Source organism: Nuphar pumila, chromosome 16 (assembly GCF_984573655.1).
Source record: "Nuphar pumila chromosome 16, dmNupPumi1.hap1.1, whole genome shotgun sequence".
Lineage (NCBI taxonomy): Eukaryota > Viridiplantae > Streptophyta > Magnoliopsida > Nymphaeales > Nymphaeaceae > Nuphar > Nuphar pumila.
The window spans coordinates 84,124,824-84,149,640 of NC_143264.1; the positions used below are offsets into that span (position 1 = coordinate 84,124,824).

The 24,817-nt window shown below is 37.8% G+C and overlaps 1 protein-coding gene across 2 annotated transcripts; it reads right to left on the reverse strand.

The window, feature by feature from the left end:
- Nucleotides 1–527: 527 nt before the first annotated feature.
- Nucleotides 528–24,817, reverse strand: LOC149813913 (ranBP2-type zinc finger protein At1g67325-like). 2 transcript variants are annotated; one of them, XM_089990864.1, is made up of 8 exons: nucleotides 24,761–24,817; nucleotides 24,360–24,405; nucleotides 15,225–15,337; nucleotides 13,798–14,011; nucleotides 13,646–13,710; nucleotides 13,473–13,533; nucleotides 12,688–12,800; nucleotides 528–831 (listed from the first exon to the last, which is right to left on the reverse strand). In XM_089990864.1, the coding sequence occupies exons 1-8, from the start codon at nucleotides 24,773–24,775 to the stop codon at nucleotides 688–690; spliced, it is 771 nt and encodes a 256-aa protein (XP_089846990.1). In that variant the 5' UTR covers nucleotides 24,776–24,817; the 3' UTR covers nucleotides 528–687. The 2 variants fall into 2 exon arrangements, with proteins under 2 accessions (XP_089846990.1, XP_089846991.1); XM_089990865.1 differs by lacking the exons at nucleotides 24,360–24,405; nucleotides 24,761–24,817 and adding an exon at nucleotides 15,546–15,781.

Below are 24,817 nucleotides of genomic sequence, written 5' to 3' on the forward strand. Positions count from 1 at the left end.
GATTTGCAATAAGATGAAAACACCATTTCCATGTGTTGCCAAAATATGGTTTTGGCAAAAGGTGTCTTGAGGATAGAGTTGCCAAAAAGTCTTATGTATGGTGTTAAAGCTGCTAATTCCATTCTCAATATTGTGTTTTGGCAACACCATGACTCCCAAAAAAGCAAAGAGCATGAGAGCACTGGGGGAAACCGCAACACACCTCTGGTTGAAGGCTTACAAACATAGCCCAAATACAGTTCACAACAATTGTAGCAACAGCAATCCCACAAAAGAGAAGATAAAGCCATTTAATTTAGCGAAGATCATAAAGTTTCTTTCTTAAGTTTCAGTTTTCTGCAAAAAGCCAGGTATATTTTGACTGGCAAAAACCAAGAATCAAAGATGGCTACAGGAACAACGTTGAGTAGGATTCCTGTAACAAAAATTTGATTTGAACATCTCCCTCAAAAAGATTACGGGTTTGCTTCTATCCAAGCCACCAAGCAACTCAACCATGCACATAACTGTAGAGCTAAAAGAAAAGCTAGCAAACAGCCAACTCTCAGTACAAAAATCGTGGGATGACACCCCACACCAGGGGTGCATAGAAAGGCATATCCAGATTTTTAGGATACATTTTCAAGAGAAGGGAAGCATGAAAAAATCAGTACGATACCACCTTGTTAAGTGAGATTGAAAGAAGTCCTACTGGCTGCTGTCAGGCTTTTCAGCCCCACATCCCTTCCGGTTGCAGACAGTCCGAAATGGGTAGTTCAAATTGTTGCATTTACCACAGGTCCAGCTACCTTCAGGGGCATCTGAGTCCTGGTTTGCAGACTGGTTAGAACCCTGCAAATCCACCACCAAATGTCATACATAGGCACGTGCACACACAGTCATTCCATCCATTCATCCATTGACAGATGGAACACAGATCGTCCATGGACAGATGGAACACAAAATTCATCCAGATGGCAAAAGCAGCTGAGCATATGGGGGTATGAAGCAGACATAGTCACATACACCACATGAAAGATGAGTCATAGTGTCATACCCTATAGCACTCGAGGCAGGCATCCATCAAACCAGCCAGATATTAGGCCGCACGAATCACTGATTATGCGACACATGCTTAAAGTTTCATATAAAGCAAGCAAGAGTTAACCTGTGAATCAGCTGGGTCACGTAAATTATATATATATATATATATATATATATATTGGTTGGTGCCTCCTAACACCTTAGGGTATGGACATGAAAGGGACAGGTTTAGTCTTCAATATATTATAGCATGTTTTGCAAATCAGACAATATAAATGTGATCTCTATAGTGTATTTAGTGGAAACCATGAATTAGAATTAGGGGTGTCAACGGGTCGGGTTTGGTTTACACCCAGGTGGAACCAGACTTGGACCAGATTTTCGGTTATGGTATCGGGTCTGGACCCAAGTCTAATATGGTCTACTATAAGAGAAACCATACCCGTATCCGATAAGAATAAAATGAACCAGACCCGGACCATACCCGGTAAAATAAAAAAAATTTATTTTTACATTAGAAATTTGAGAATCTTAATCGGAACTCGGTGTTAAAATGTAAAACTGTACATATATGTATATATAATAATATTATATTATTATATATATATATATAAATACATTTTTAATTTCTTTCTTTTCTGTATTTTTTTCCTTTATTTTTATTTTTTGTTTTTATGTCATCTAGTTCAGTTTGAACTAGAATGACTGTTGCTAGTCAAGTCCTGTCCAGACTTGACTAGCAATAGAGCTGTTGGACTGACACAGTCCAACAGCTCTTAATAGATAGAGCTGTTGGACTGACACATTCCAACAGCTCTAAATAGAGCTGTTGGACTGTGCCCAACAGCTCTATTGAGTCATCTTTCAGCTGTGTATATAAAGGGGTGCAGCCCCTCTTGTATTTTACTCCAATGCTTCTTAAGCAATTGGTTTTTCATATCAATAAAGAATACATTTTTATTTTTATTTTGTTTCCAGTTATACCCTTTTTAAGGGTTATGCTTTAGTGTCATTCTTGACACTTGCTCTTGTTAATCAAAGCTCGTGTTTCGAAGATCCCCATTTCATTTCATGGTATCAGAGCCGCGGAAGTACTAAATCTTGAGGAAAAGCTGCCTCGGTTTCCGTGCCCGTTTGCAAAAGTGTTCGCCACTTGAAGAGAAGTGTTTTATCACTTCATTGGAGAAGATTTCACATCTTGTTGTATTTTTTTTTTCTTTCTTTCTCATTTTTCTTCTTGTTTCTCTTCTATCCCTATTCTTTCTCTCCTTGTAATCGATGGATGACAATGATAAAGTCACCATCATGCCTATGAAACTAAGCGATACGAACTATGTAACATGGGCTTCAATCATGAAGCACCATATATGGGGAAAAGGCTTATGGGGGATTGTGGATGGTTCCGATTCGGAACCTAAGCTATCTCTTACTAAAAAGGAGGGAGATAAAGAGGTCCCTCTATCGGAAGAAGAGAAAATCAAGGCTATTGCCTCATATGAGAAGAAATGGAAAGAATGGAGAATATCTCATGCGAAGATAATGTCATGGCTTATCAATAGCGTTGACATTAAAAAATGTTCAAGTCTTGCCAAATTTGATCATGCCGATAAGGCATGGGAATACCTTAAGAATATGTATTCCCTTAAAGATATTGCACACGTGTGCAACATCCAAGAAAAAGTTCGAATGATGACACAAGGAGACAAAACTATTCGTGAATATTACAATGGGTTGTCCGAACTTTGGGAAGAACTTTCCCTTTTAGAACCAAAGTAGCATTGTGCCGAAGACATCGAGCTTCGTCAGAAACAACTCGATGCTGAACATTTTTACCAGTTTATCACTGGATTAAGGCCGGAATTTGAAACCACTAAATCGGCCCTACTTCACCGGGGAAAAATTCCTTCTATTGTTGAAACTATTGAAGAGTTAACAATGGAAGAAAATCGTCTCCAGAAAGGTTCTTTAAAAATTGAAGATGATTCCGTTTTAGCCGTGTCTAGACCAGGGAATCATGTTCGATCATATAGGCCTCCTCACTTTAACCGACAAAATGGTGACTATGATAAGAAGAAAGTTATTTGTCATCACTGTCATGAACCGGGACACTACAGGCCACAATGTCCCAAACTTAAGGAGCTGAGAGAAAAAAGAGCTGCAATTGCTGGATCGGAGCCTAAAGATCAGGATGCACCAGTTTCCCTGGCCCAACTAATGGAGATTCTTCAGCCTCTCATCAAAGGTGCCTTTTCCTCATCTGAAGCTTCAACCGGCGCAGCAGCCTCATATTTTTCTGATTTAGATAAAATTTATTGGCTTCTTGACTCTGGTGCATCTTTTCATATGACCCCAAATAATCAAAGTCTATCCAAATGTGTTAAAAATAAAACAAGTGTGTCAAAGGTCTTTACTGCTGATGGGACTTCTCTTGAAATAGAAGGAATAGGAAATTTTGAAAAAATTTATAAAACAAAAAAAATTTTTATTCCAGAAATTAGACATGTTCCCAAATTAAATTTAAATCTTTTATCTGTATCTCAAATTTCTGATTATGGGTGTAATATTTCTTTTTCTTCTCATGGTTGTTGGGTACAGGATCGCCAGTCAGGCAAGCTGATTGGGGAAGGCCATAGAGAAGGAGGGCTCTATTACATGGATTTTTTGGAAATGCCGAAGAAAGCTTTTTGTTATAATATTCAAAAAATAGAGTTGGAACTGTGGCATAAGAGACTTGGTCACCCACATATAGCCAAAATCCAACATTTTCCAAATCTAGGGAAATTTTGTAACTCTGAATCATTTGATTGTAAAGATTGTATTCTCGGCAAAATGAAAAGATTACCATTTCAGAACAGAACCTTTTTCTCTTCAAGACCACTTGAATTAATACACTCGGATGTTTGGGGTCCTGCACCAGTAATTTCTAAAGGAGGATTTGTTTACTATGTTATTTTTGTCGATGATTTCTCCCGACATACGTGGATGTACTTTCTCAAACATAAGTCTGAAGTATTTTCATACTTTCAAACTTTTCATAATATGGTTAAAAACAAGTTTCAAAATGATATTACTACTTTTCGCACAGATTCAGGGGGAGAGTTTTTATCCACAGATTTTCAAAATTATCTTAAATTGCATGGCATCACACATCAAAGATCTTGTCCTTATACACCTCAACAAAATGGACTGGCAGAACGAAAACATCGCCATATTATAGAAACCACTAGAACTTTATTAATAGCAAATCAAGTCCCTAAAGACTTTTGGGCAGAAGCTGCCTTAACTGCCACCTATCTCATTAATAGGATGCCATCTTCTTCGTTACAAAATATCACTCCCATTGAAAAACTTATGAACATTTCTCCAGACTACTCTAGATTAAGAATATTTGGGTGCAAATGTTTCATATTTACTGACAAAAATGATAAACTTTCCCCTCGTGCGATTCTCTGTGCCTTTTTAGGATATGCTGAAAACCAGAAAGGTTATAGATGTTTTGACTTCAAAAATAATAAACTATATGTGTCTAGAAATGTTTCCTTTCTTGAAAAGGAGAGCTTCTTTGATTTTAGAAAATTAAAAGACGTCACTGAGTACTCCTTTTTGCTAGATCTAACATCAACATCTGATGAATATGACCTTGATTGTAACTTTGATGATGATCACAGAATTATTGATCTTAATGTTGAAAATGAAGAAGTTCATAGAGATACTAGTATTCAATATTCCAGGCGACAAGAGTCTAATACTCCATGTGCACTTGAGAAATATTCTAACATTCCAACTAGACAATCATCCCGAATCTCGAGGCCTCCAGAAAAGTTTGTATCATACGAGTCTTTCTCACCCACATATAGGGCAGTTATTGCATTAATTCACTCATATGAAGAACCATCCACATATTTTCAAGCAAAAAATGATATCAAATGGATAGAAGCCATGAAAGTTGAATTAGATGCACTTGAAAAGGCTTCTACATGGAATATTCAAGATCTTCCTCCAGGGAAGAAAACTATAGGATGTCGATGGGTTTATAAAATTAAAACCAAGAGTGATGGTACTCTTGAAAGATATAAAGCCCGTTTAGTAGCCAAAGGTTATGCCCAAGAATATGGGATTGATTATGAAGAAACCTTTGCTCCGGTGGCTCGTATGACTACTGTCCGAACCTTAATTGCCTTAGCTTCTATCAAAAAATGGTCTATTTTTCAAATGGATGTCAAAAATGCTTTTTTAAATGGAAACCTAGTTGAAGAAGTATATATGGAACCCCCTCCTGGTCTAAGTATTCCTAAGGGTAAAGTCCTTCGCTTAGAAAAAGCTCTTTATGGACTTAAACAAGCACCAAAAGCTTGGTATGATAGGTTTAGTCGTGTTATGATTGATATTGGTTTTCAATTCTGTTTAACTGACACTGCTTTGTTTATTAAGAATTCTGATGCAGGGATCATTGTGCTTCTTCTCTATGTGGATGATATGATCATCACCGGAAGCGATAAACAGGGAGTTGCAACAATCAAAACACTTCTTAAATCTCATTTTGAAATGACTGATTTGGGCTTGTTGAGATATTTTTTAGGCATTGAAGTTGCTTATTCTCCTAGAGGATATTTATTATCTCAGACTAAATTTGCTTTTGATATTGTTTTCAGGTCTGGTATTACTGATGATAAGAAAGTTGACACTCCAGAAGTTGTTAATGTTAAAATGAAGAGTGATGATGGAGAACTTCTTGCAGACCCTACTCCTTACAGACAGCTTGTCGGGGTACTTTCCTATCTATCCATTACCAGACCAGATATAGCACATGCTGTTCATACAGCAAGTCAATTTCAACATGCTCCTACTTCTGTTCATATGGGAGCAGTCATGCGTATTATCAGATACATCAAGTCCTCTCTTTCACGAGGACTTTTCTTATATTCCTCCTCTTCTCTTGATTTAATTGCATATACTGATGCTGATTGGGGAGGTGATCCCAATAACAGACACTCAACCACTGGCTTTTGTGTCTTTTTAGGGGAATCATTAATCTCGTGGAGGTGTAAAAAGCAGCATAAGGTATCTCTCTTATCCACCGAAGCTGAATACAGAGCCATGGCAACCACGACCATGGAAGTAGTTTGGCTCCGACGACTGCTTGCTGACATGGGAGTTGAAGCAACAAAGGCTTCACAAATGTGTTGTGACAACAAAAGTGCGATCTACATTGCCAGTAACAGAACATTCCACGAACGCACCAAACACATCGAAATGGATTGTCACTACGTCAGAGAGGAATATCTACACGGGATAATTGATCTGCCATATGTCACTTCAGAATATCAGTTAGCAGACTTCTTTACAAAGCCTCTCGCTGCTCCCCGATTTCACTTTCTCTTAGACAAACTTTCGCTCATTGTACCGTAAGTTTGAGGGGGAGTGTTAAAATGTAAAACTGTACATATATGTATATATAATAATATTATATTATTATATATATATAAATACATTTTTAATTTCTTTCTTTTCTGTATTTTTTTCCTTTATTTTTATTTTTTGTTTTTATGTCATCTAGTTCAGTTTGAACTAGAATGACTGTTGCTAGTCAAGTCCTGTCCAGACTTGACTAGCAATAGAGCTGTTGGACTGACACATTCCAACAGCTCTAAATAGAGCTGTTGGACTGACACATTCCAACAGCTCTAAATAGAGCTGTTGGACTGTGCCCAACAGCTCTATTGAGTCATCTTTCAGCTGTGTATATAAAGGGGTGCAGCCCCTCTTGTATTTTACTCCAATGCTTCTTAAGCAATTGGTTTTTCATATCAATAAAGAATACATTTTTATTTTTATTTTGTTTCCAGTTATACCCTTTTTAAGGGTTATGCTTTAGTGTCATTCTTGACACTTGCTCTTGTTAATCAAAGCTCGTGTTTCGAAGATCCCCATTTCATTTCACTCGGGTCGGGTATAAAATTTCACAAACAATACCCGGATCCATCTTAATTGGGTCTTCTTATTTGTCACCATACCCGGACACTATAGGGTTTGGTCCGGGTCGGGTGCGGGTAAACCAGGCCCGTTGACACCCCTAGTTAGAATAGAGAATTTTTATGTTTGTGTATTTCTAAACCAATCTAAAATTAAAGGGTTCATGCATCTAAATTTTAGAATAAAAATTGCAGGCTTCTCAATGAAATAGTTTGGTCCAAAGCATGTTTTCTAGTAAACAAGCAAACACATCTGCATATTCATATTCAGCAGAAACCACTGGAAAAATTGCAAATTAAAACTGTCTAGTCCTTGTCCACGCTGGAAGGTGTTTAGAGGGACCATCTACAACACACACACAAGGTGCATTTGAATATCTTGGATCTAAAAATGCGTGTATTGAACATGGTGTGAGCCCATGATGAGATCCAACTTAAATAAATGTTGAATCTACAAAAGAGATTCATGATTCTCTGGCTTGACTGGGGTTAGGCAGAGATATGTGTATCTCAAATCCCAGTTTGAGATATGTGCATTCAAACACACCCTTAACCTAAGTCACACAGACTCGGCTAGGGAGGTGCCGCACCCGCGTTGACACGCCCCGTCACGGGTGCGGCTTCGGAGACGGCCTCGACGCGGTCAACGCCGAGTCGGACTCGGTCAACGCATCGAGTCTGAGTCCGTCCACATTTTGGACTCAGTCAACTTTGACCGAGTCCAAAAATGTCCATTTTGATTTTTAAAATACGTTTTGGATCCGGGTCGGGTCTGGACCCGACCCGACCCAGATCCAAATTTCATCTGCAGCCGAACCCTAAAAGGGGTTTATCGACAGGGGGAGGAGCTTACCCTCTCGATTTTGCCTCTCCCGCTCAGCCCCTACAGCTTTCTCCTACACCCACGCCGGCGATCCAGACTCCGGCGACGGTATGCACAGGTGCCAGCCATTGTCTCTCCCTCCGTCAACACTCAACAGGTATGTCGACCCTCCTACACCTTCTGCTCGCAGCCTCCCTCCTTGCACCCTCTGCTCGGAGAAGAGGGGCGCGACCCCTCTCTGTGCCTCCTGTTCACAAAGGAGGGGCTTGGCCCCACCTCGTTTCGCTTATGTCAGGCAAGCCCCTTCCCCCCCTACACCCTAAAGGAGGGGCTCAACCCCTCCTTGTTTCCCTTTTATCGCAGGGGTAAGAAGTAGGTGTGGGGGAAGGAGGGGGCTCGACTGACAGGCCGAGCCTTACCCCGCTGGACAGAGGGGAAACAAGGAGGGGCTCAACATCTCCTCTATGAATCGAAGGCAAAGGGAGGGGCCGAGCCCCTCTTCTGCGAGCAGAGGGTGCGGGGGGGGAGGGGGGGCTGCTGGAAAATAAGAACGAGGCCCCTCCTCATTTCCCTTCTGTCCGGCGGGGCGAGGCTCGGCCTATCAGGCGAGCCCCCTCCTCCTTCTTACCCCTGTCGAACAAAAGGGAAATGAGGAGGGGCTCGGACCCTCCTCGTTTCCCCTGCTGCCTTTGGCTTTTTGGCAAGGGTGAAGCCCCTGCCATTGATAAGCTTCAGCAGGGGCTTGCCCTGCCCCTTCTTTTGCGTCAGATAGAGGGTAGTCTCCTTATCTCGAACCTGGTTTACAGAGAGGGAACGAACCCCCTCTCTGCATCATTCCCTCGCAGAGGAGGGCCTGGTTTGAACCTGATTTGCACAGGGGGAACGAACCTGGAGCTCCTATTACTATTATTTTGAAGTGTTTATTAACTTTAGCTTATTTACTTATTTTTTTTATCAGTTTGCTTTTCACTTTTCAGATATAATGGCGAGTTCTAGCGGTAGTGTCAATACATTTGGTTCAAGTTCTAACCCTGAATTAGAAGATTCTCAACTACTTTGGAGGCTTGTGACAAAAGGGATAAAAGCTAGTAGTGGTGGTGGTGGGAATGTGCAGTTTCATTATAATCTATGTAAGACTGTTTTCACAGATTCTTATAAGCGTGTGAAAGCACATCGTTTGCATATTCGTGGTCAAGGAATTAGGGCATGTTCTGGGGTTGACAAAGACATGTTAAAGCAATTAGAAAAAGAATAAGAGGAAGTTGAAAAGAAAAAAATTGCATAGATGAGAAGCGATTTGATTAATCTGTCTTTTCCTATTGCTAGTGATATATAAGAAGAGCTTTTAAAGAAAAGAAAGATGGAAAGCAATAAAACAATACAAGCGTCATTCAAAAATATGGCAAGAGCAGAAATTGATAAAAAGATTGGTTGATTCTTTTACTCAAGCTCAATTCCTTTTAATGTAGCTAGAAGTCCATAGTGGAAAGATATGATTACATCTTTAGCTAATTGTAATTTGAGTGGTTATGTGTCTCCTAGTTCAAAAAAACTAAGAACAGACATTCTTGCAGAGGAAAAAATAGAATTGAATATTTGTTAGAGACCCCAAAATTTGCATGAAAACGACATGGAGTGTCGATTATTTCTGATGGGTGGACTGATATACAAAGGCGACCACTGATAAACTTCATTGCTTACTCACTTAATGAGTCAATCTTTTTGAAGACTGTTGATGCATCTGGAGAGCATAAAGATGTTGAATATTTAAAGAGATCATTTGTCGAAGTGATAAAAGAAGTGGGTGAAGAAAGTGTGGTGCAAATCATTACTGACAATGCTCCAGTTTGCAGTCGTGCAGGAATGAATTTGGCAAGTGAAGATACATATTCACATATTTTTTGGACTCCTTGTGTAGCACACAGTTTAAATTTGGCACTTAAGAGTATATGCAATCCATCAAAAGATGATGCACATGCACGTGAAATGTGTCTATGGATTGAGGAAATAGAGAATGATGTTCGAAATATTAGAAATTTTGTTGTAAACCATTATCATACCCTTTTTATATTTAATAGGCATTCTGATCTCAAGTTATTGAAAGTTGTTGAAACTCGTTTTGTTTCTCTCATTGTTATGATGAAAAGAATTAAGCAACTCAAGAATGCATTGATGATGATGGTGGCTGATCAAGATTGGGATTTTTATCGTACTGAAGATGATGTCAAGGCTTAAGCTAACAATGCATCTGTGATGATTTTTGGTGGGATAAAATTACATATTTTGTTGAATTTACAAAGCCTATTTAGGAAATATTGAGAGAAGTTGACAGAGATGTACCCATGCTTCATAGAATTTATAAAATGTGGGACAATATGATTGAAAAAGTTCAAAGTATCATTTTTAAACATGAGAAGAAAGATATTGCACTTGATGATTCAGAATTTTACAATCATGTACATTCAAATTTAGTGAGAAGATGAGATAAAAGTAATACACCTTTGCATTACATGGCACACTCTCTCAATCCAAAATACTATGCAAAAAAATGGTTGACAGCAGGTGTTGGTCGTGTTTCTCCAAATGAAGATCCTGAGATATCAAAAAATAAAATGATATGTTTGGGAAGACTTTTTAATGATCCTCATATGTTTAAGGTTGTAAATAGTGAGTTTGGCAAGTTTTCTACAAGGAGATTTGATTCTTTAGCAGCACTCGTGGCAAGGGACGAGGAAGATCCCCTTAATTGGTGGGTAACATATGGATCAGAGACGCCAAATCTGCAACGTCTTGCAATGAAGTTATCCCAACCTGCTACATCATCTTGTTGTGAAAGAAATTGGAGTACATATGCTCAAATTCACAACATTAAGAAACAAACTCACTAGTAAAAGAGCAGAGGATTTGGTTTATGTTCACTCAAATCTACGATTAATTTCTCGCCGCACCAAAAAAGAGTATAGGTACTTTTTTTCTTTGTATTCAAAGTTTGTATTTAAATATTTGTATTCAAAGTTTTAAGTTAGATACTAATATAGTCATTTTTTTATGCAGTTGTGGACCATCCAAGAATCGGGATGTAAATCCAAAAGATTTTGACTTGGAGGGAGAACATAATTTGCATACTCTCAACATGGACTACCTCGATTCTGTTCTTCCCTCTAATTCAGACGATGAGACAGATTTATGATAAGTTTTGTTGTTTATCACACTCATAAGCTTCTTTATGTGTTATATTTTGGTAAGTTTGTGTTGTTAAGAATTGCTTTTTTATTTTTGCTTTAAAATTTATAATCTTTATGTGTTAATTTATTGTTATATATATATAGTCGAGTCCCCGTGTCCAAATTTTTTGGAATTGCGCCGCACCTGTGTCGCACCCGCACCCATGTGACATAGCCCTTAACTAATTTAAGACATATCTAGATGGACTTTATAATATTGTGTGTGCAGGGATGGGGGGGAGGAATGGGGGTGTTAGTCTAACTTTATGCCCTTTTATATTAATGTTAGCAGCATTCAACTAATTGAAATGACTAAAACATTCTAAAAAGCAATGATAATTTTGAAATTATGAAGTAACTTTCAAGATAAAAAAAAGCCAAATTTTCAAAAAAAAAATATTACTTTTTAAAAAATGCATGTGGATTTTTCTCTTTCCTTCAAAATAAAAGACACTCTCCACTCCTAAAAGTAACCAAATTTTCAAAAAATGTCATTGCTTTTGAGGATTTTTAGTCATTCCAATCAGTTAAATGTTGCCAACATTAATACAGAAAAGCTTAGAGATACCCATCTAGTAAAGACCATAATTTCACCGACTTTAATGTTTCCGGCAATAATACACAAAAAAATTTCCTTATTGGTGAGCATCAAAATTCACTTCTAAATGGATTGTGAAAGGACATTCAATATTAAACTTTAGTGTTAAAATGTATCATTCGACAATTGTAATATTATATATATTTTATATATATAAAGGATAATACATATTCATATATGGTATATATGCATATGTATTATCCTAATTATATATATAAAATATATATTTATCTATTTATAGGCATAGGGGTAGTTTAGACATTTCACAGTTTTTACGCATATTCCATTTGGAATATGTTTGTAATTTTATTTTTAATTTTCTTTTCTATTTTTCCCTTTTTTTGAGGTTTGCGCCACCTAGGGAGGCTCCCCAAAGAGTCGTTGGGGAGCCCCCAACGGTCACAAATGTGACCGTTGGGGGCTCCCAACGACTCCTTTGGGAGCCCCCTTGGTGGCCCCTCTCTTGTGTTATAAATAGGGGTCTCCCCCTTTGTATTCTTTACTCCTTGGAGGAGCTTATGCTCCATTGTATGGGGTTTATATCCCCTTCTTCCTTCTTCTTCAATAATATTCAACTTATGACTTTATGTCATATTTTTGCCCCTTGTGTGGGTTTATGTGTTAGCACATTATGTGCTTGTGTTGTTCCCTTTAATGGGTTTATTCGCACTTCATGTGCATGTGTATGGGTTCTTTATTGAACCTAATGTATTCAAAGCCACTTTCTAACATTTAGCACACTGCAACATAAAATGAACAGTCTCAGGCCACATAGTGGCATGGAAAGAACATCATTTAACCAAAAACATGCCCGGGCATGTCACAAGTTCTTAACTCCTCCGTCCTACAAAGAATTGAATCAATTGATATGATACAAAGAGCATTTACCTTAACATATAGTGAACCTAGAGTGAAGCCGTGTCTCTCTAGAATTTAGGTGTTTTCTCACTTTTTCCAATAAACACACGCATGCACACTCACACAGATGCACAAAGATTGATGGCATTTTCATTTTGAAATGTTAAGAGCCAAAAGTAAGAGAAATACAGGCATAGGTCTTGGAGCTCCACATTTCTTCATGTTGCAACTGGTTCTGAATGAAAAGTTCACATTTTCACACTTTGGGCAGATCCAATCCCCTTCATATGCACCATCAGGTCCTGTAAAAGAGCCAAAGTGATTTTCCTACTGACTTCATCACTAAAACATCAATGTAAATAACCTATCATACATGCTATGTCACAGGGATTCGGCTAGGAGGGTGCCGCACCCGCGTCGACGCGACTCGACGCGGGTGCGGGTGCGGGTGCCGCACCGGGTGCGGTCAACCCGATCCTGGGTGCGTTGACCGCACCCAGGATCATTAAGGTCCATTTTTAAAAAAAAAATTGCCCAAATGGGCTTCTCGAATTTTTTTTTTCAAAAAATTATGCTGAATCAGCTGCTGACAGTCTGTCAGCAGCTGTGCTGACAGCTGCTGTCAGCAGCTGCTGCATCTGTCAGCTGCTGCATCTGACAGCAGCTGTCTGTAGCAGCTGACAGCTGCAAAATAAAAAAAAAACCCTTATTCCCCGACCCCCTTTATATATATATATATATATATATATATATATATATATATATATATATATATATATATATATACATTTTTGCCCCTGCCGCACCCCCGCACCCGGGTGTTTTGGAAGTACCGAATCCCCGCACCCGCACCCGCACCCGCACCCGCACCCGCGCCCGCACCCGCACCCGCACCCATGTGACATAGCATACATGGAATGAAAATTCACAGTGAGCACACGTAAACTACAATTGGAAAATATTAGAATAGTTACCACCACGACGTTTTCGTGAACCATTGTTATCTGCAGCAACCCCTGACCACCGTCCTGGCACCTTAATTTTCAAAAAAGAAAGAAATTTATTCATAAAAAGGTATAAAATACTGGTCATTTTGTAAATGACTTCAAACAAATTAAAGTAAATGGCAAGTGCAGCAATTTAATACTGGCAGTGGAGATCCCCGGAACCCAAATCCATATCCTCCATTCATTGCAGCACCTGGTCCAAATCCTGCTCTTGGTTCACCATAGAATTAAGAAAAATTAGAAACATATAGAATCGCTGATACAAGTAATAGACATCAGGGATGATACAAACCTCCAAATGAACCAGGTGAAGCATATGCAGGGAGAAGGCCATAGGGGCTTGACACACTTCCAGGGTTCCCATAGTCATAATGCATTCCAGGTAGTGGTAGTGGAGGTCCATAATGGTTTGGCATTCCAAAAGGCAAGGGTGGAGTAGCCCCAACACCACCGTGATAGAAAGGAACCTGCCCATAGGCACCAAGAATTGGTGGAGCCCCCATTCTCTGCCACACAATTCAAACAAAACTCGCCATAAAAAAGGACAAGGGCAACCATCATAGTACCATTAATAAGATTATGCTTCCAAAGTGACCAATAGATGACAAAATACCAGAAAACCACATTTTTACCCAAGTAAACTGAAATAGAAATCTACTAACAAACAATATAACATGCACAATTCCCATAAATAATAACCACAAATGCCAATATCCAACAGTGAAACCCTTTACAAGTTGCAGCTATCTAACAAGCCAATCGGATGGACACTTTAGACAAATAAACATTCTAACAACTTTCAAGATAAATTTCTGAGAAGGAATCATTTTCTAAGATGTATTGACTGGATTAGTTGAACAACTTTTTTATGTCATAATGGTTTCCTTAATATTTGCATGCGAAATATAAGCAAATTATCGTTGACTCTTTTCTTTGATAAATAATGCATAGTGCATTGGTGATCTCATATGACATTCTTGGCTTGCAGTACGACAATAAAATCCTCTTTTATCCACACCAGAAACCTCTCTATGACTAGTGTCATTGTGCAAATGCTAAGTGCTACATTATTTTGCAAGAAAAATAATGAACATGTACTCCACAACTAATACAAAAAATACTCTGCCTGCATAATGATACCCCACAACTGAACTATGAGACACATTCTAAGAGTACAAAAGTAACTGCTCTATATGAATGCAGTGATTTGTGGTACATGCATAAGCAAGCATATACCCAGAAACAAATGCACATATAAACACAAGCTAAATGAGTAAAATAGCTACAGAATAAGATTGTATCTGACCATTTCATTAATTATTTCTTTCCTATTAGAACACCTATATCTTTGATTGAGTACAGCCATTGACAAGAGAATAATTAACAAAATATCAGCTCAACATAAAAAAAAAACATACCAACTCTTTCAACATATGCAAGCAGGAATCACAATATTAGATGAAAAGGAAATCCACAAGTACAGCAGGATGTCTAATTGCAAATACCAACTATTGCATTAAAAGAAAATCAATAATGCACAAACAGATAATCAGAAAATAAGAACATTCTGACAGAAATTTAGATAGTGAATATGACTACGTTTACAATTTAACTCAAGTCCCAAAAAAAGCTGAAAATATATCCAGATGACCACTAACGTCTATGCAAAGGTAGGTATTTATTAAATTATGATTGATATTAAACATCAAAATCACATACTGGAGTTGTTTGAGGCCTAGGAGTGGCACATTTGGTTCTATTGCAAACTGTCCTGAACCCAAAATTCACATTTCCACACTGAGGGCAAGTCCAATCTCCATCATTCTGAAAAGCTGGAAAATACAAAATGTAGATTAACTTCAGAAAGAATTGCAAAAGTGATGGCTGCCATCCTAGTGAGCCATAACATTGCAATTTTGTACAGAATGCAGGCACTTTTGCTCAATAAACAAGTTTTTATTGCTTAAATGGAAAAACTATCAAGAACAATCAGAGATCCAGTCAAAGCATTAGTGAAAAAAGGTCAAGATTTCCACTGACATATATGTTGAACAGGCTCATTCTGCATCATCCCAAAAGGAGTTAAACAAATCAGGCACCACCACCGTGGGGGTCGCCCCTGTAGCCAGCGGGGTGGTTGTAAAGGTGTTGAGTTGAAGACCCCACATCAAACCCCGCTGGCACACGGGTGTGTCTGTAGCTTTCAGAGGTGGGCCATGTAAGGCAGGGTGGTAGTGGGGCTCCACAGGGGTTTTCCCTCGCTTCGGCACGGGTTCCTCATCATCAAAAAAATAAATCAGGCGCCAACTGCAGAATGAGAAACATGCATTTTGCAACAGCCTTGAAGAAATCATTGCAATAAAATTTCATGGCATAAGATGCACACTCGTGTTTGTTGGTCTGTTGTATGCAGAGAGAGAGAGAGCATGTGGATTTCTGGATTTAGCAAAAGATTATCTCTTTCCAAGAAAAAAGATAAATTATCACCTTGCTATTGTCATCATATTGAACCCCTTTTATTCATGATTTTACGAATTAAAGTAATAATTTTCCACACTCCAGACTATTACAACCCATCATTTTGGATGGGTTAATTTGTTAGTAGAACAAGTAATGATTTTGCTTAATGAAGGAACGGTTTGCACTTCCAACCATCTTCCAGATTATGATCTTCAGCTCTATCTTGTTTTCCAGTCTCCTCATTTTCAAATTAATGGGCATGGTTTTCACATCAAAAATATAATTTTCTGTCTCAATTTTGCAATGTGTAACTTTTAGTGTATATTAGACCTCACAATTGACAATACAAACTTCACAGCACTGTTTCAAACAAACAGCATTCTTCCATCTTAAGAAGCTCCACGCAGTAGAGGTTTCCAAATTTCTTTTTGTCCACCTTTTTTCCCCTTTTTTCCTTTTCTTTTTGTAGATACACTGGCAACAAGCCTAAAGTTCAAAATCATATCGGCGTTCATTGTGATGAGCATCATCTTTGAAAGGTTATTGTTCCAACAAATAGTAAGATAAGACTCCCCAAAAGTTTGATACAAAACATATAAAAATAATGCAGATACAGATTGTTGTCTTTGTACAATTCCAAGAATTTCACGCTACAAAAATTTGAAGTCAGTCATATCTTTCTCCATCAACCAGGATCAGAAGTCACTAACTATATCAATGTCTGAATATACAATCATAGGCAATCGATCCCTCAAACAGTCCGCAACCACATTTCCATAAACCATAGCTCCATCGACGTTCGATTGTTCAGAAGAAAAACAAATTTCATGCAACCATAAGGTGACTATTGGGGGCTTTCCAATAGTCACAGTATTGAAATGCAAGAGACATGTCTCTTGAGGGATGAAGGGATTTCTCCCGGGGGTTGTCCCAAAACTTGAACTCTTCACAGTCTATAAAATGCAAGTAAAACAGTGTATGGAAATACAAGAAATCATACAAGCATTCACGGTTCAGTGAGAAAGCATTTTGGTTTGTGTATCAGTTAAGAATTCGGACTCCCTGGTGATTTCAAGCGTAACTGTGAAGCCTTCATCCCACTGCAAAATCAATCATCTCATAAAAAAAAACTCATCTTTTTTTTTCTTTTGATCGGAAGCCTGATTATCTACAATCAAACCCTCGCCCACGGAGGTCTTCAGACAGGCGGCCGCCGATCACCCAGTCTGGTGCAGCATCTTGCTGCTGACTGAAAGCCGGGTGCCGTCAAGTGCGGTATGCAATCGTCGGACCGACGTCGAGTTTTTCGCCTGCAGCGACAGGCAAACAACAAAACAAAAAAAAGGAGGAAGAAGAAAGGGTTTGCATACCTAGGCATCGTCGAACAGGCCGGAGGCTGGCGTCATGAGCTGCCGCTAGGGGTGGCAATCATGTCGGGTTGGCGGGTTGGCGGGTCAGCATACCTCAACCCGAACCTGAACCGTTTATTAAACGGGTCGGTTGTGGCAAACACGAACCCGGCCCGTTTAATAAACGGGTAACCCGACACGACCCGCCAACCCATTTAATAAATGGGTTGGGTCGGGTAAACGGGTTCTCAGGTTTGCGGGTCGGGTTGGCGGGTTGGCATACCCCTAACACGAACCCGACCCGTTTAATAAACGGGTTAGGTGGGTCGACCCGTTTATTAAACGGGTTCGTTTTTTCCAAACCCGAACCCGCTTAAGAGGCGGGTTGGCGGGTCGTGTCAGGTTTTGCCACCCCTAGCTGCCGCTTGACCGACGCCTTGGTATGTATACAACGGCAGACAAAAACGAAAAAAAGAGGAAGAGGAGGAAAAGGTAGTGCTTACCTACGCGTCGCCAGACGGGCCGGAGGCCGGAAAAACCAGCACCGCTTCGACGAGCTCCCCTCTTTTCTCAGAACAGAATTTTTTTTAACGAAAAGGAACCTTAATCGGGTTCCCCTTCGTTTAACGTATAAAGCTTTAAAAAAATATTTCAGATTAAACCTAAAAATTATTGTAAATTCGAAAAAGGGTTAATTTTTCTTGAAAAATAGAAAACAGTATCCGAATTTTTTGAAATTACAGAAAAATGGTTTCTTTCTTTTCTGTTAACAACAACAACAACAACTACGCCTTCATCCCAAAACAATTGGGGTCGGTGATATGAACCAACAAAGAAAATCATTATGGGTCTTCCACATGAATCCTTCTCCTCCATTCGTTTCTATCCAATGTCATGTCCTCGGTGAGGTTCAAAGCATTCATATCCTTTCTTATCACCTCCATCCATGTCTTCCTAGGCCTACCACGACCTCTTTTAATTAATATATTTTCCCATTTCTCCATCCTTCTAACTGGAGCATCATTAGGCCTTCGCCGAATATGTCCAAACCACCGTAAACGATTCTCTCTCATCTTATTTTCAATGGGTGCAATGCCTACCTTCTTACGTATCTCCTCGTTCTGAATCTTATCTTTTATTGTATTTCCACACATCCATCTCAGCATACGCATCTCAGCTACACTCATTTTTTGAATATGATGTCTCTTGGCAGCCCAACATTCTGTACTATATAGTAAAGTGGGCCTAATAGTCGTCCTATAAAACTTTTCCTTCAACCACAATGGCATTCTACCATCGCACAACACTCCAGTTGCACTCTTCCATTTCATCCACCCAACCTTTATCCTATACATCTCCATCAATTTCTCCATACTTTTGAATGATAGATCACAAATATTTGAAAGAATCATCCACTGGTATTTCGTGCTCACCAAGCTTCACTACACTCCCATCACTACTTCGTTGCTTACTAAATCGACATTCCATGTATTCTGTCTTACTCTTACTCAACTTAAAACCTCTTGCTTCCAATGTCTGTCTCCATAATTCTAACTTAGCATTAACCCCAGCTCTAGACTCATCAATCAAAACAATATCATCAGCAAACAACATACACCACGGCACATTTCCTTTCTTTTCTGTTAAACTCAAAAAATTTCACAATTACGAAAAGGCATTGATCTTTTTTGAAATTACAGAAAGATGGTTGAGTCTTTCTGTTTAACTCGAAAATTTTCTTTTTGAGGTTTCTGTTTCCGTTTTTTTGCTTAGAAAGGCTTCTGCCATTCTAAAAATTACAAAAAAAAAAGGTTTATCTTTTTTTATAAACTCAGAAAGTTGCAGAAACAGGTTTCTGTGATTTTTGTTTACATAGAACCTCTCACATTACTTTCTGAAATTGCAGAAAAGTGGTTCTAAGTTTTTGAAAATCACCTACTACTTATTTTTGTCAAATAGTGCTTAAATTTAGCAATTTTGTAAATTTTATGCATACTTAAAGACCATATTATATGCTAAACTAGTTTAGAATGATCAAAACTAATTACATTTATAAATATTAGTTAAAAACAACTTTATTAACCTTAATATTTGTTTATAATTAGGAATATGGCAAATCGAATTGTTATGTTGAGTTATCCAAAATCGAAAAACTCAATGGCATGAATTTTAGAATGTGGAGAAGAAAAATGGAGTATCTATTTACATATGACAAGATCCTATACGTATTAAACAAAGTAGAATCTTCACTAACTAATAAATCGACTGAAGAAGAGAAGAAAGCTCATAACAAGTTTATTGAAGACGATCAACTTGCTCGAGCAACTCTTCTAACGTTTATGCAAGATGATCCCATCCAAGTATTTAAAGATTTTGACACTGCGAAGAAAATGATGAAAGAAGTCAGAAAGAAATATGATATGACTTCAGAAACCCGCATTCAATTTCTTCTGGAGCAATACAACTCTTGCAGGATAAAAGCGTCAGATAACGTGGTTGATCATGTGAATTGAATGCTGGTAATGACTAAAGACTTAGCCATAACAGAAAATGATATTCTCGAGCGCATGCAAATCTCCACCATATTAAACAACCTTCCTCCAACATGAAAAATGGTGTCGATTGCCATGAGATTAAACCAGAAAAGCCTTATTCTAACTGAGCTCCCTCTGCAATTAGCATTTTAACAAGAGCACATGTCAAAAGACAAAAAAAAAAGAAGTTATGAATACTCAAGAATCCTTCCTGGCAACCTCTCACAAGTTCAAGCCTAAATGCACATTCTTCAAAAAATTTAAGAATAATAAATTCAACAAGAAGCATCCAGTGCAAACCAAGAACTTCAAGACTGCAATTAGGGGAGCATGTTTCTCTTGTGAAAAAGTTGAGCATTTCAAGAATAATTGTTCAAATAGAACAAAGAAAGAAAATCCAGGAAAATAAGTAAATAGAGAACGAGAATTAGTATGCATTGTATCTGAATCATTGATCGTAGATAGTGATCTCCCAAGGTGGTGGATTGATTAAGAGGCGACACTACATATGTCTAAGACAAAGGAAGGACTTGTGGAAATGAAGGAGTTAAAGCCTAGAGATCATAAGGTGTATATGAGAAATAACACATATATTGATGTGGTCGAGATAGAGACCTATAGGCTTCAGGTAGAAAGGACCAGTCTCCTACTAACAAATGTACTTTATGTATGATGCTGACCATGGTCTTTTTCGTCTTAATGTAACTCCTTTTACAAGTAATACAATGAATATTTTTAGTTATATTGATTGTGCATTTAATGTTAATGCATATTTATGGTATTTAACGTTAGGTCATGTAAATGTCAATAAAATGAAAAGAATAATTCGCATGAAATTATTACATTCCCTTAAAAATGTAGAGTTTAAAAAATGTGAATCATACATATCAGGAAAAATGATAAGAAAACATTTTTCTAAGGAAAGTAGGTTATGTGACTTGTTAGTTATGATACACACAGATATTTGTAGACCTTTAACCGTAGAAACACGTGAAAGAAAATCATATTTCATCACATTTATAGATGATTAATCTAGGTATTGATACATGTACCTAATTTCTAAGAAATCTGAAGCTTTAAAAAAGTTTAAAGCATACAAACATGAAGTTAAAGGATTACTAGGAAGAAAAAATCAAGTTAGGGGAGGTGAATATAACTCTGATGAGTTTAAAAACTTTTGCATTGATAATAACATAACTCCTCGTACAACTATGCCTTATACACCACAGCAGAATGGTGTAGCAGAACGAAGGAATAAAACCTTAATAGATATGACAAGATCCATGTTGGCACATGCAAATCTTCCCAAGAAGTTCTGGGGAGAAGCAATTTGCACTGCCATGTATATCCTGAATAAGGTTCCTTTTAAGTCTGTAGAGATTACTTTCCATGAATTATGGACTGACAGGAAGCCAAACTTGAGTCATTTGCGAAAGTGGGGGTCACATGTTCATGTGTTGATTCCTAGTCAAATGAGAGATAAGTTAGATAGCAAAATTATCAAATGCATCTTCATAGGATACCCAAAGGGGTCAAAGGGATATCGACTATATAATCCTAAAAAAGGATTTATAGAAAGTAGAGATGCAAAATTCTTGAAAACTCAAGAAAGCATTTTTTATCCTGAAGATGATGATGTCTTTTAGGATATCATAAATGATCCTAAAACACCAAGTCAAGAGTTAAAGCATAACGGTCCAGTTGTAAATAATGAGCAAAATTCACAACCATTAATTGGACAAAAAAGAACAAGAACTCCTCTATTCTATTTGAATGATTATTACACATTCTTGAGTGAAGAATTATGTAATATGGATTTAGATGAAACTCTTGACAACTTGAGTTTTGAAGATGCAAGTGCTTTTAATGCGTCTGAACTCTAGAAGAAAGTAATGAAAGATAGAGTTAAACTTCATAAAAAAGAATGGAGTTTGGGAACTGGCTACTTTGCCTAATGGATATAGGGCAATTGGTAGCAAGTGGGTTATCAAGAAAAAACTCAAGACAGATGAATCTATTGATAGATTCAAGGCAAGGTTAGTAGCAAAAAGCTATACTCAACGAGAAGGGATTGATTATGAAGAAACTTACTCTCATGTAGCCAAACTGACATTTATTCGTATTATTTTGACATTGGTAGCTTATTTTGATCTTGACTTGTATCAAATGGATGAAAAAACGACCTTCTTAAATGGTGAACTAAATGAAATAATTTTCATGCAACAACTACAAGGATTTGAAATTGAAGGTCAAGAGGATAAAGTATACAAGTTAAATAAATCCTTATATGGATTTAAGCAGACACCAAGATAGTGGTATTTGACTTTCATAATAATATAACCAAATTGAGTTATGAAAAAAATAGTCTAGGATCATTGCGTATATGCCAAGAATAGTGAAAGTAAGTTTATTATATTATTCCTATATATTGATGATATACTAATTACAGAAAATGACATAGACATAATAAATATAACTAAATCATGATTAAGTTCTAGATTTGAAATGAAGGATATGGGTGAAGCTTCATATATCCTTGAAATTAAGATTAAGAAAGATAGAAAATCGAGATTGCTATGTTTGAGTTAAGAAAAATATCTTAACCACATTCTAAAGAAATTTAAAATGGAAAGTGCCAAGGCAAAAGGTTCTGTAGTAAAAGGCCAAAAGCTAAGTAAGAATGATTGTCCAAAAGATGGGCAAGAAAGGTTGAATGTTCCCTATGCTCAGGCAATTGGAAGCCTGATATATGCAATGCTTTGCACTAGACCTGATTTGAGTTTTGTTGTAAGTCTAGTGAATAGATATCAAAGTAATCATGGGCTCTCTCACTAGGAAGCAGTGAAGAGAATTTTTCGATATTTAAAGGGAACTAAGAAACTTAAGTTATGCTATCGATCAGATAGTTTAAAACTTATAGGTTATTCAAATGCGGACTTTGCTGGTGATAGAGATGAAGCAAAGTTCACCTCTAGTTATGTATTTATGTTAAGAGGTGGGGCAATTGAATGGTCATGCAAGAAGCAAGGGTGTGTGGCACAATATACCTAGGAAGCTGAGTATATTGATTGTAATATGGCAGCTATATTTGGAGTATGGATAAATCGTTTTTTAAATGAGTTGAAATTGGACATTCCAAAAGATTCAGTTCAATTATATTGTGACAATAAAACTGCTATAAGACTAATACAAACAGGAGCTGATAGCTCTAAAAGTAAGCATATTGAAGTTAAATATCAATATATTCATGATATGCTTATAAAAAATGAAATAGCAATGAACTATATTCCTTCAAGTGACATGGTAGCAAATCCGCTAACCAAGGTAATCACTGAAGATGTTTTCACTAGACATGTGAGTCAGATAGGACTCAGATACGTCTAAGTGGTGAGTGAGTAAAGATAATTCAGAAAGTGTGTATGCAATGTTCCGGTTGAGAACAAGCATATAAACACAGGGTGAGTGAAGATTACTCGAAAAGTGTGTATGCAAGGTTCTGATTGAGAACAAGCATATAAACACAGAAAATCCGTTATGGCCAAGTGAGAAATGTAAGGTCGTATGGCCATAAGGTGACTCTTGGGATTCCAGCAGTCACAGTATTGAAATGCAAGAGACGTGTCTCTTGAAGGATAAAGGGATTTCAAAGAGATTTCTGTCAAGGGTTATGTCCCAAGACTTAAACCCTTCACAGTCTATAAAATGCAAGTAAAACAGTGTATGAAAATACAAGAAATCATACAAGCATTCATGGTTCAGTGAGAAAACATTTCAGTTTGTGTATGAGTTGAGAGTTCGGACTCCATGGTGATTTCGAGCGTAACTGTGAAGCCTTCATCCCGCTACAAAATCAGTCCTGTGCAAGGCCGCTTTCTAACAAGCTCTCTCACAGATAAAGCTACAGGGAAATAGCGAGAGGTTCCAATTTTAGCCTTTGTAAAAACAGAAAAAACAAAACAAAAGAGTCCAACCCCGTGATGTAACCCAAAAAAGGAATATCATTATTTCCACACAACTGTTGATCCTACACCAGTGAAGAACCAGGAGCCAGAGCAACCAGCTTCTATTCTAACCCAAAACACAAGGAGCGTGATGACAAGTGGGGAGTTTCAGGTGATTCTTGGGCGGTATTCAGATGCACCCACTTAAGCGAAAAGGTAGGATAAGTTGGAAAATTGAAAATTTTCCCTCTCTTGCAAACTCACGAGAAAATCATAAAGGCATAGTTCACAACCAACGAAACAAAAATGCTCATGATACTTAATCTTAACCAAATGCAGAAGTTACGGAAAGAAGGGAAAACGAAAAGGGGCATACGTGCGAACACTAACAAGATTAACAGAAACGAAAATAAGAGCAAGAAGGAGCATGAGAAAGGGGAAATAGCTCCGAGTTCAGTAGTTATCTTAAACCTTTAAGAAAAGTAACATAACCATTAGAAATCTAAAGATGCCACCAAGAAGAATAACACAAATTGTTAACATCATTTTACGAAATTGTACGACACTTACTATCATTGCGAGAGCGTTTCGATCCGAACGAATTCCGATTGTCGACCTAAACAAACAAGTGAATAAGCAAACGAACATGAAGTAGATTGTTCTAGTGAAAATCAAACGCATAAAACCAAACGAACGATGCCAAAAGAGAAAGAGAAAGTGATTATGGAAACAAAACGCATATTCGAAAACTATAAAAGAAGGGCATAGAAGAACGCGTTGTGAGGTGATGATTATAAAAAAAAACTAGGGTTTTAGCGATCGATGAAAAACCAAAACCCTAGTTTACCGAAAGGCTTGGAATCAACGATTCTCTTGAGCCAAACACGACGAGCTCTCCGTTTCGAGGAGAACTCTCGAGACAGAAGACGAAGAGAGAGAAGATCGGCAATTGCAGAAGGAAAACAACGTACCTTAGCGGACGCCATTGGAGGAGAGAGAGAGAGAGAGAGAGATGCCAAGGAGTTCAC

Coding starts and splice junctions, on each gene's coding strand:
- LOC149813913 (XM_089990864.1), bottom strand. Junction 15,338..24,359: donor GAAACGCTCTCGCAATGATA/GTAAGTGTCGTA, acceptor TGTATTTTCCAG/CTTTTCAGAATGATGGAGAT. Junction 14,012..15,224: donor CTAGGCCTCAAACAACTCCA/GTATGTGATTTT, acceptor ATTGTGTGGCAG/AGAATGGGGGCTCCACCAAT.